The sequence below is a fragment of the Balaenoptera ricei genome, chromosome 7 (genome assembly GCF_028023285.1).
Source record: "Balaenoptera ricei isolate mBalRic1 chromosome 7, mBalRic1.hap2, whole genome shotgun sequence".
In the NCBI taxonomy this organism is placed as follows: Eukaryota; Metazoa; Chordata; class Mammalia; order Artiodactyla; family Balaenopteridae; genus Balaenoptera; species Balaenoptera ricei.
Genome location: NC_082645.1, coordinates 66,496,343 through 66,507,738, shown reverse-complemented (window position 1 = coordinate 66,507,738; position 11,396 = coordinate 66,496,343). Strand labels below are relative to the sequence as shown.

General features: G+C 41.9%; 1 protein-coding gene and 1 long non-coding RNA gene across 52 annotated transcripts in view; one reads left to right on the top strand and one right to left on the bottom strand.

Annotated features, from left to right (window-relative positions):
- Positions 1-11,396, top strand: part of TTN (titin) — a 285,370-nt gene that overhangs the window by 223,579 nt on the left and 50,395 nt on the right. For all 44 annotated transcript variants that reach the window (XM_059928202.1, XM_059928193.1, XM_059928195.1 and 41 more), the window contains 20 exons: positions 101-421; positions 520-804; positions 902-1,201; positions 1,499-1,801; positions 2,231-2,506; positions 2,610-2,909; positions 3,004-3,306; positions 3,481-3,780; positions 4,267-4,554; positions 4,919-5,215; positions 5,784-6,086; positions 6,189-6,494; positions 7,619-7,906; positions 8,002-8,292; positions 8,383-8,670; positions 8,834-9,421; positions 9,522-9,626; positions 10,100-10,297; positions 10,401-10,697; positions 10,787-11,374. In XM_059928202.1, the coding sequence (XP_059784185.1) occupies positions 101-421; positions 520-804; positions 902-1,201; positions 1,499-1,801; positions 2,231-2,506; positions 2,610-2,909; positions 3,004-3,306; positions 3,481-3,780; positions 4,267-4,554; positions 4,919-5,215; positions 5,784-6,086; positions 6,189-6,494; positions 7,619-7,906; positions 8,002-8,292; positions 8,383-8,670; positions 8,834-9,421; positions 9,522-9,626; positions 10,100-10,297; positions 10,401-10,697; positions 10,787-11,374 (6,225 nt within the window). The remainder of the gene's footprint in view (positions 1-100; positions 422-519; positions 805-901; positions 1,202-1,498; positions 1,802-2,230; positions 2,507-2,609; positions 2,910-3,003; positions 3,307-3,480; positions 3,781-4,266; positions 4,555-4,918; positions 5,216-5,783; positions 6,087-6,188; positions 6,495-7,618; positions 7,907-8,001; positions 8,293-8,382; positions 8,671-8,833; positions 9,422-9,521; positions 9,627-10,099; positions 10,298-10,400; positions 10,698-10,786; positions 11,375-11,396) is intronic.
- LOC132369055 (uncharacterized) overlaps positions 1-11,396 on the bottom strand; it is a 45,644-nt gene that overhangs the window by 28,598 nt on the left and 5,650 nt on the right. For all 8 annotated transcript variants that reach the window (XR_009504229.1, XR_009504231.1, XR_009504234.1 and 5 more), the window contains exons 2-4: positions 8,338-8,508; positions 2,225-2,324; positions 1,478-1,531 (exon numbers count right to left, since the gene is read on the bottom strand). This is a non-coding gene — a long non-coding RNA (uncharacterized LOC132369055). The remainder of the gene's footprint in view (positions 1-1,477; positions 1,532-2,224; positions 2,325-8,337; positions 8,509-11,396) is intronic.

Sequence of the window (11,396 nt, the reverse complement as noted above, 5' to 3'; positions counted from 1 at the left end):
CTGTGGTTAATTAAGGATGGACTATATAGAATTACTCATTAACGTATCACTAGTAGTTGTTAACCATGTGTAAATGTATTCTTATATAATTTACTTTCAGAACCACCTGGTCCACCGACCAATCTCAAAGTGGTTGATACAACCAAAAGTTCCATAACTCTTGGGTGGGGAAAACCGGTGTATGACGGTGGCGCACCAATCATTGGATATGTTGTGGAAATGAGACCAAAGAGACCAGATACATCACCTGATGAAGGCTGGAAAAGGTGTAGTGCTGTAGTGCAACTCGTTCGCATGGAATTCACCGTGACCAGCTTGGATGAAAACCAGGAATATGAGTTCAGGGTTTGTGCCCAAAACCAAGTTGGCATTGGGCACCCTGCAGAACTAAAGGACGCTATTAAACCTAAAGAAATCCTAGGTGAGGCCCTATGTTATCACTTGATTCATTCATGTTTCACTTCTCACATGATCTCCCCACATTCTGAAGTCAACTGACGACTTTCGTGTCATTTGCAGAACCTCCGGAGATTGAGTTGGATGCCAGCATGAGAAAACTGGTCACAGTGAGAGCAGGATGCCCTATTCGACTATTTGCCATAGTGAGAGGGCGACCAGCCCCTACGGTCACTTGGCGAAAAGTGGGTATTGATAACGTGGTCAGAAAGGGACAAGTTGATCTGGTTGATACTATGGCCTTCCTCGTCATCCCCAATTCTACCCGTGATGACTCAGGAAAGTATTCCTTGACGCTTGTGAACCTGGCAGGAGAAAAGGCCGTGTTCGTGAATGTCAGAGTATTAGGTGGGTTATAAACAAGCGTCTTCCTCCCCTTCAAAAATGCCTTAGTTAATAAGGAGGCTGAGGGGACTCGTATATATGACTTTGTCGTCCTTCACAGATACTCCTGGACCCGTGTCTGATTTAAAAGTTTCGGATGTCACTAAAACATCATGCCACATTTCCTGGGCCCCTCCCGAGAACGATGGTGGGAGCCAAGTGACACATTACATTGTGCAGAAACGTGAGGCAGATAGAAAGACGTGGTCGACAGTCACCCCAGAAGTCAAGAAAACGAGCTTCCACGTCACCAATCTTGTCCCTGGGACTGAGTATTTCTTCAGAGTAACTGCTGTCAATGAGTATGGTCCCGGCGTCCCAACAGATGTCCCCAAACCAGTGCTCGCAACAGATCCTCTAAGTAAGTTACATCCTTTCTCCCTCCTTTTAACTCCAGTCCCCGACCTCAGCAAAATCAAGATACCGAAACATTTTACTCCACTAATGAAAGGGCCTTCACTTGTAGAAACCTAAACAGTACAAATAAATATCTAACTCGCTCACCGAAGACTTTTTTGATCTGACTAATCCGTGTCCTTTTTACTTTCAACATCCCGAACCACAGTTTCCATATACTTTGAAGCAAGTGGCATACGAAAACATTTATGCATATTTCCAAAGGGTTGGATTAGGTTACCTGGGTGGTTTTTTCTTCTAGGTGAGCCGGATCCCCCCAGGAAACTGGAAGTTACTGAAATGACAAAGAACAGCGCTACGTTAGCCTGGTTACCGCCCCTGCGCGACGGAGGCGCGAAGGTCGACGGCTACATCGTTAGTTACAGAGAAGAAGAGCTGCCTGCAGGTCGCTGGACAGAGTACTCGGTGGTGAAAGACCTCAGCCTTGTCGTCACCGGCCTCAAGGAGGGAAAGAAATACAAATTTAGGGTAGCAGCCAGAAATGCCGTTGGAGTCAGTTTGCCAAGAGAAGCTGAGGGAGTGTATGAAGCCAAAGCACAGCTGTGTAAGTAGTCAGAGTCGTTTTCCATGGGATAAAAGTTTATGAGGATCTTCTTTTGACATGTAGACATTTATCCCTGAAGAAACTAGTTCCAGAAATACTTGAAATATAGTAGAGAACAGTGGTTTGGAAACATCTGGACCCACAACAGGTAGTAAATACACCTTAAATCATAATACAGGACACACGTACATATATATGACTTAGAAAAAGTTTCTTAAAGCAACACCCATTCTTATCATGTATGCTGGCCTCAGATATTCTCAATTCGTTTCGATCCCATTCTCTGTAAAAAGTATTAGCAGTAATGCAAACATTAATTTGAACCCACTAATGGGTTGCAATCCACAGTTTGAAAAGCACTAGTATAGTTCCCCACCAGAGGAAATTTAACCTCCCCGCCAAATTAATGTATCTTCATCTTACTTTTAGTGCCACCCAAGATCCTTATGCCAGAGCAAATTACTATCAAAGCTGGGAAGAAACTCCGAATTGAAGCCCATGTGTATGGAAAGCCTCATCCGACCTGTAAATGGAAAAAAGGAGAAGATGAAGTTGTCACATCCAGCCACCTGGCAGTACATAAAGCAGACAATTCTTCAGTTCTGATCATAAAAGATGTTACTAGGAAAGACAGTGGTTACTATAGCCTCACTGCAGAGAACAGTTCTGGGACAGACACTAAGAAAATCAAAGTTATCGTCATGGGTAGGTTACGTGTTAGACAAATGGCCATCCAAATATGAATATCAGAAACATTTTTTCCAGTCAAATCCCTATTCTTATATTTCTTTCCTCTCGGTTCATGCAGATGCTCCTGGACCCCCTCAGCCTCCGTTTGACATTTCTGACATAGATGCCGATGCTTGCTCCCTGTCATGGCACATCCCCCTGGAGGACGGAGGCAGTAACATCACCAATTACATAGTGGAGAAGTGTGACGTGAGCAGGGGTGACTGGGTGACAGCACTAGCTTCAGTGACAAAAACTTCCTGCAGGCTTGGAAAACTGATCCCAGGCCAAGAGTATATCTTCCGGGTCCGTGCTGAGAATCGATTTGGCATTTCAGAGCCTCTCACATCTCCAAAGATGCTGGCTGAGTTCCCATTTGGTATGTTTCTTTCAGGAAGAAAAAAAAAATTGTGTTTTCTTTCTAGTCTGTTACTTAGGCTAGAAACTGATATTTCCCTGCTCTTCATCTCCAGATGTTCCCAGTGAACCCAAGAATGCACGAGTCACTAAAGTCAACAAAGACTGCATATTTGTGGCGTGGGATAGACCAGACAGTGATGGAGGGAGCCCCATTACCGGCTACCTGATTGAACGCAAAGAAAGAAACAGTTTGCTCTGGGTGAAAGCTAACGATACCCCTGTCCGGTCAACTGAATATCCCTGTGCTGGCCTGATAGAAGGCCTTGAGTATTCATTCAGAATCTCTGCCCTAAATAAAGCTGGATCCAGCCCACCCAGCAAACCAACTGAATATGTAACTGCGAGAACGCCAGTTGGTGAGTAATTTTTTTTTTTTTTTTTTTTAAGTATTATGAGGACACATTTAAATCTTGGAGTCTCTGAAGGTTACTATTTCCATTCAGGAATATGTTCTGGGTGATACTGTGAAACACAGAGCTTAAAATTTCTGCTGTTAAGCTAAATGCTGAGAATATCTCTTTTGGTTTTAGATCCTCCTGGAAAGCCTGAAGTTATTGATGTTTCCAAGAGTACTGTGTCCCTCATCTGGGCCCGTCCAAAGCATGATGGAGGCAGCAAAATTATTGGCTATTTCGTAGAAGCTTGCAAACTTCCTGGTGATAAGTGGGTACGGTGTAATACTTCACCTCACCAGATTCCCCAGGAAGAGTACACAGCTACTGGCTTAGAAGAGAACGCTCAGTATCAATTTAGAGCAATTGCCAAGACTGCGGTAAACATTAGCCAGCCTTCTGAACCTTGTGATCCAGTGACTATCATGGCAGAAAATGGTAAGATTCTGTTGAACATTACAGGCAAAGGTGGACAGCACTCATAATGTATATTTCTCCTAATAAAAAACTAAATCTACACCTATGGAAATAAGGGCAAGTAAAATGATAGGTACTTTGTATACAGACACTAAAAATTATGATTATGGAGAATCTTAATAACATGCTAAACGAAAAAACAGGATACAAAACTGTGTGGACCGCATAATTTTAACCATACACAGGCACAGGCACAAAAAGATGCCAAAGAAATGCACCAAAATGATAAGAGTGAAGCTTTAAGGATGCTGGAATGATGGGCGATCTTAACTTTTTTCTTTATACTTTCAGCATTATCAAATTTCGGCATTTCTTTTATAATGAATATGTTACTTTCAAAAAATCCCATCTTGAAAAAGACAGCGTATGAATTGCCCACTTTTATCAGTAAGAATTATGTAATATAGCTTTGCATATATTAAATCCTTTTATCTTATTTCTTTCCAGTTCCTCCCAGGATAGACCTGAGTGTGGCTATGAAATCTTTGCTCACTGTGAAAGCTGGAACTAACGTTTGCCTGGATGCTACTGTTTTTGGTAAACCAATGCCCACAGTCTCTTGGAAGAAGGATGGGACGCCGCTGAAAGCATCGGAAGGCATCAAGATGGCCATGAAGCGGAACCTGTGTACCCTGGAGCTGTTCAGCGTGAATCGGAAAGACTCAGGGGACTATACCATCACTGCCGAAAACGCAAGTGGCTCCAAATCAGCCACCATCAAGCTCAAAGTGTTAGGTAACTAAAGCACTTCACTAGAATCTCATGTTTCACTTTGGTTAATGTGATGTCATAGAATTTACAAAATAATATGTGAGAAGAGGTACCTATCTCGATGTTTCTTTCATCATCGCGGAATTATTCTCATCACAGAACAACAGCGTTTTACAGCCGAAAAGACCACTAGAGATCACATATTCCAGTTACATAATTTTAGATATGAGGAAATTAAGATTTGGAAAAATTAAGTAACTTCCAAGGTCGTATAGGAAGTTAATGACAACATAAAGGCTGCAGCCCAGGTCTCCAGACCTCCACTCTACTCATTCCCTATTTCACATGTGTGAGTGAAAGACTTCACTTTTCTTTCTTATCCTTTCAGATAAACCAGGTCCTCCAGCATCTGTTAAAATCAACAAAATGTATTCAGATCGTGCAATGCTTTCTTGGGAACCTCCTCTTGAAGACGGAGGCTCAGAAATCACCAACTATGTTGTTGACAAACGTGAAACGAGCAGACCCAACTGGGCACAAGTCTCTGCCACTGTGCCCATCACCAGCTGCAGCGTGGAGAAACTGATAGAGGGCCATGAGTATCAGTTCCGAATTTGTGCTGAAAATAAATACGGAGTGGGCGACCCGATCTTAACTGAACCGGCAATTGCTAAAAACCCATATGGTAAGAACATTTTCCTGAGGTTTTTCTCTTTTTTTTTTAAACTTCCTTATTGGAGTATAATTGCTTTACAATGGTGTGTTACTTTCTGCTTTATAACAAAGTGAATCAGCTATATGTATACATATATCCCCATATCCCTTCCCTCTGGAGCCTCCCTCCCACCCTCCCTATCCCACCCCTCTAGGTGGTCACAAAGCATCGAGCTGATCTCCCTGTGCTATGCAGCAGCTTCTCACTAGCTAGCTATTTTACATTTGGTAGTGTATATATGTCCATGCCACTCTCTCACTTCATCCCAGCTTACCCTTCCCCCTCCCCATGTCCTCAAGTCCATTCTCTACGTCTGCGTCTTTATTCCTGTCCTGCCCCTACAGTCTTCAGAACGATTTTTTTTTTTTTAAGATTCCATATATATGTGTTAGCATACGGTATTTGTTTTTTTCTTTCTGACTTACTTCACTCTGTATGACAGACTCTAGGTCCATCCACCTCACTACAAATAACTCATTTTACTTTTTAAATATTACCTTTTAGACTGGGACATTAACTTGTCAATCAATCTCTGCAGACCCACCCGGACGCTGTGATCCTCCTGTTATTAGCAACATAACCAAAGATCACATGACAGTAAGCTGGAAACCACCAGCAGATGATGGCGGCTCCCCCATCACTGGCTATTTGGTTGAAAAGCGGGAAACCCAGGCAATTAACTGGACTAAGGTCAACAGAAAACCCGTTATAGAAAGAACGATAAAAGCAACAGGTCTCCAAGAAGGCACGGAATATGAGTTCCGAGTTACAGCTATAAATAAGGCTGGACCAGGCAAACCCAGTGATGTATCCAAAGCTGCTTATGCCCAAGATCCTCTGTGTAAGTTTTCATGAGAGAGTCCAATATTCTGTGTTATAATCAACATTCAACGACTGGGAATGAGGTTTTAATGAAAATTTTTCTATTATTATTTATCCTCAGATCCTCCTGGTCCACCAGCTTTTCCCAAAGTATATGATACAACCCGTAGCTCCGTGAGTCTATCTTGGGGCAAGCCAGCCTATGACGGTGGTAGCCCTATCATTGGTTACCTTGTTGAAGTAAAACGAGCTGATTCTGATAACTGGGTGAGGTGCAATTTACCACAGAAGCTACAGAAAACCCGCTTTGAGGTTACCGGCCTAATGGAAAACACAGAATATCAGTTCCGCGTGTATGCCGTTAATAAGATAGGATATAGTGACCCCAGCGATGTGCCAGATAAACACTGTCCCAAGGACATTTTAAGTAAGTATTACCAGGAGAAATATACAGAACTTTTCTCATCAGTCATATTGTAAGAGGGAGTACGGTACTCTCTTATGTAGATTTATTTATTTATAAGTTTTAGGGTTGGTAACTCTACAAGTATCAATACATTTTAGGAGAGCTGGGTTGGTACCTTATGGTATTGTATAATAAGCTAAATGGAATGCAAGTATGAGAATTTCATGTCTTCAAAAGAATATGGGATATAGGAATTTTATTCTGAGAATAAAAAGATTTTTTAAAACTAAGTAGTGAGCTATCTATCATTCTTAGGTTTTTATTTTCTCTTCTAATCTACCCCTCTCCATAAGTATATAATGGGTAAGCTCTCCATCATCTTAATTTCTCTTCTCACCATTTCTTTTATTCACCTATTCTCCCTAACCAGTGCTCCTTTTACTTTGAATTACTTGGTATTATACTTCATCCTCTGTGTACTGTTCTTCCTACAATGAAATGAAGAGTATATAGCAGAGTGCCTTCACTGGAAGAAAGCCAAAAACCAATCATCTATTTTTAATATACAGAGAGTTTAAGAGTATATAAGGTTCATGAGATAAGGAGATGCAGATCCTCCAGGGAAAACTTGGGTCGGCCTATAGGATATTGGAAAATAGAAAGATCAATAATTGCTACAGAGTATTAAAATCGTTGGCAACGGGACTTCCCTGGTGGCGCAGTGGTTAAGAATCTGCCTGCCAATGCAGCGGACACGGGTTCGAGCCCTGGTCGGGGAAGATCCCACATGCCGTGGAGCAACTAAGCCCGTGTGCCACAACTACTGAGCCTGCGTTCTAGAGCCCACGAGCCACAACTACTGAAGCCCGTGTGCCTAGAGCCTGTGCTCTGCAACAAAGAGTAGCCCCCGCTCGCCACAACTAGAGAACGCCTGCACGCAGCAACGAAGACCCAATGCAGCCAATAAATAAATAAATTTTTAAAAATAAAAAAAATAGTTGGCAAAAGTTTTGAGGATTATATTAAGGATTTTCTAAAGAACTAGAGATCAGTTATGGAAAGAAACATATTTTAGGAGTGATCAGGCCAGTTCTTGGAAATACATTTGACCATTATTACTCTGTCTTTACTCCAACATTAAACAGTTCCACCTGAGGGAGAACTTGATGCTGATTTGAGGAAAACACTCATATTACGTGCTGGAGTTACAATGAGACTGTATGTACCAGTAAAAGGACGTCCACCTCCCAAGATAACTTGGTCTAAACCAAATGTCAATCTAAGAGAAAGGATTGGACTCGACATAAAGTCAACTGACTTTGACACTTTCTTGCGCTGTGAAAACGTGAACAAATATGATGCAGGAAAATATATCTTGACTCTGAAGAACAGCTGTGGTAAAAAAGAATATACCATTGTAGTGAAAGTGCTTGGTAAGTCCACTTGAAAAAACAATCATATATATGCTTAAAATGTAGTCTATGTATTTTTTACGTATTCATTTCTTATTTACCCACTATTTATTCAGATACTCCTGGGCCACCCATCAATGTGACTGTCAAAGAAATATCCAAAGATTCTGCTTATGTTACCTGGGATCCTCCCATTATTGATGGCGGAAGCCCCATCATAAACTATGTGGTAGAAAAGCGTGACGCAGAGAGGAAGTCCTGGTCCACTGTGACAACGGAGTGCTCCAAAACAAGCTTCAGAGTTTCTAACTTGGAGGAAGGAAAATCCTACTTCTTCAGGGTGTTTGCGGAAAACGAGTACGGCATTGGTGATCCCGGTGAAACACGTGATGCCGTGAAAGCTTCCGGTGAGCAAATGAGCTACCATCCCATCATTTTGAGTGACATCTTACCTTGGTTATCCAGGGCTTAGACGTATCGTTTCTCCTTTGCTTTAGAAACCCCTGGACCAGTTGTGGACCTTAAAGTGACGTCTGTGACCAAGTCATCTTGTAGCATAGGCTGGAAAAAGCCTCGCAGCAATGGTGGGAGTCGAATTATCGGATATGTCGTTGATATCCTGACTGAAGAAAATAAGTGGCAACGAGTCACGAAATCACTAAACTTACAGTATTCCATGAAAGATTTGACTGAAGGGGAGGAATACACCTTCAGAGTGAGTGCTGAGAATGAAAACGGAGAAGGGACCCCATGTGAAATCACTGTTGTGGCAAAGGATGATGTCGGTAAGCCTTCAGCCATCATCTCCATTTTCCCTCTGTCATCAAAAGTGCCCTCTTGAGCCCTACTCACTGGCTTATGTAAAAATCCTTTAAAAACTATAACGATCCGAAAAAATTAACTGCCTGGCATTAAAAATAACAATAACTTATCTCTGCCGTTTTACAGTGGCTCCTGACCTTGACTTAAAGGACCTTCCTGATTTGTGCTACTTGGCTAAAGAAAACAGCAACTTCCGTCTTAAGATCCCCATAAAAGGCAAGCCAGCTCCATCCGTGTCCTGGAAGAAAGGAGAAGATCCTCTAGCAACAGACACAAGGGTCAGTGTCGAGTCATCTGCAGCTAACACAACTCTTGTAGTGAATGACTGCCAAAAATCTGATGCTGGAAAATACACAATCACACTGAAGAATGTTGCCAGCACCAAGGAAGGAACTCTCTCCATAAAAGTTGTCGGCAAGCCTGGCATCCCCACTGGACCAATCAAATTTGACGAAGTCACAGCAGAAGCCATGACCTTAAAGTGGGGTCCTCCAAAGGACGACGGAGGTTCTGAGATCACCAACTATATCCTAGAGAAGAGAGATTCTGTAAACAACAAGTGGGTGACATGTGCCTCAGCTGTCCAGAAAACCACCTTTAGAGTCATGAGACTTCATGAGGGTACGGAATACACCTTCAGGGTCAGTGCTGAAAATAAATACGGTGTAGGAGAGGGCCTGAAATCGGAGCCAATTGTTGCTAGACATCCATTTGGTAAGTGTCTCAAGGTCAGAAAACATAAAGCAAAACATGGTTCTGGCTTATTTATAATACATTCCTGATTATAAATCTTGCATTATCTACTTTTTCCTAGATGTGCCCGATGCTCCCCCACCTCCCAATATTGTGGATGTCAGACATGATTCCGCATCTCTAACTTGGACTGACCCCAGGAGAACTGGAGGCTCTCCAATTACAGGTATTTAGTTGGCTCTTACCGTACAGCGTTTACATTAAGATTTCTTCCAAATCTTCCTCCCTGAAAACAAGTTGAATCTGTGCTCCTTATTTATAGCACTATCTGCACATACAAAAATGTATTTTCCTTTTTTCAGTTCATTATGCATTCAGTACATGAAGCATTAAGCAAGCTAATTCATTAAGCTAATGCTTAATTTCAATGAAAACCTCCTAATGTAATAGTTAATAAAGGCTTTCTTAATGATATCTATTTTTGTAAGTTAAAATTTTTTGACAGAAGGTGCAATAAATATGTCTATTCCAAGGGGAAAAAATGGCTCTATGCCTAGGTAATAAAAGTATACATACAAGCAAGAATGATTACTTGTTCCATGCGTGTGTGTGTATGTGTGTGTGTGTCTGTATGTATTTAAAAATCAGGCTACATTTGTACGTTCTATGTGAATTGACACATCACTGGATCTTTTGTAGGGTATCATATCGAGTCCAAGGAAAGAAATAGCCTTTTGTGGAAGAGGGCTAACAAGACTCCTATTAGGATGAAAGACTTCAAAGTGACAGGACTAACTGAAGGTCTGGAATATGAATTCCGAGTTATGGCAATCAATTTAGCAGGAGTAGGCAAGCCAAGCCTGCCATCAGAGCCAGTTGTGGCACTTGATCCAATTGGTAAGTCATTACACAAAGCAAAATCCAGGTGTATTTTCTTCATGAAGAGAACATTGGTGTGTGTTTGACTGGGTTTCTTTGTCTGTTTTTTGCTATATTTTAGACCCTCCTGGCAAACCTGAGGTTATTAATGTAACAAGGAATTCAGTGACTCTCATTTGGACTGAACCCAAATATGATGGTGGTCATAAGTTGACTGGATACATAGTGGAGAAGCGAGATCTTCCCTCTAAATCTTGGATGAAAGCCAACCATGTTAATGTCCCAGATTGTGCCTTTACTGTTACTGACCTTGTTGAGGGTGGAAAATATGAATTCAGAATTAGAGCAAAGAATACAGCAGGTGCTATCAGTGCTCCATCAGAAAGTACAGGAACCATTATTTGCAAGGATGAATATGGTAGGTCTATTTTACTTTTTATGCACATAAACAATAGTAAATTAAGCGTCCTTCCTTTTCTGATTAAAATGTTCTTTTTTTCTTTGCAGAGGCACCAACCATTGTCCTTGATCCCACAATAAAGGATGGGCTAACAGTTAAAGCAGGTGACACCATTGTTTTGAATGCCATTAGCATTCTCGGCAAGCCTCTTCCAAAGTCAAGTTGGTCCAGGGCAGGAAAAGACATCAGACCATCAGACATCGTTCAGATAACTTCAACCCCAACATCTTGCATGCTTGCTATCAAGTATGCCACTAGAAAAGATGCTGGTGAATACACCATCACTGCTACCAATGCTTTTGGCACAAAGGAGGAGCACGTGAAGGTGACAGTCCTCGATGTACCTGGTCCCCCAGGTCCGATCGAAGTCAGTAATGTTTCTGCTGAAAAAGCAACGCTTACATGGACACCTCCCTTAGAAGATGGCGGCTCACCAATTAAGTCTTATGTTCTTGAAAAGAGAGAAACCAGCCGACTTTTGTGGACAGTGGTTGCCGAAGATATTCAGTCTTGCAGGCATGTGGCAACCAAACTTATCCAGGGAAATGAGTACATCTTCCGGGTCTCAGCTGTAAACCAGTATGGCAAAGGGGAACCCGTACAGTCCGAACCTGTCAAGATGGTAGACAGATTTGGTACGTAGAGCATATAAGGGAA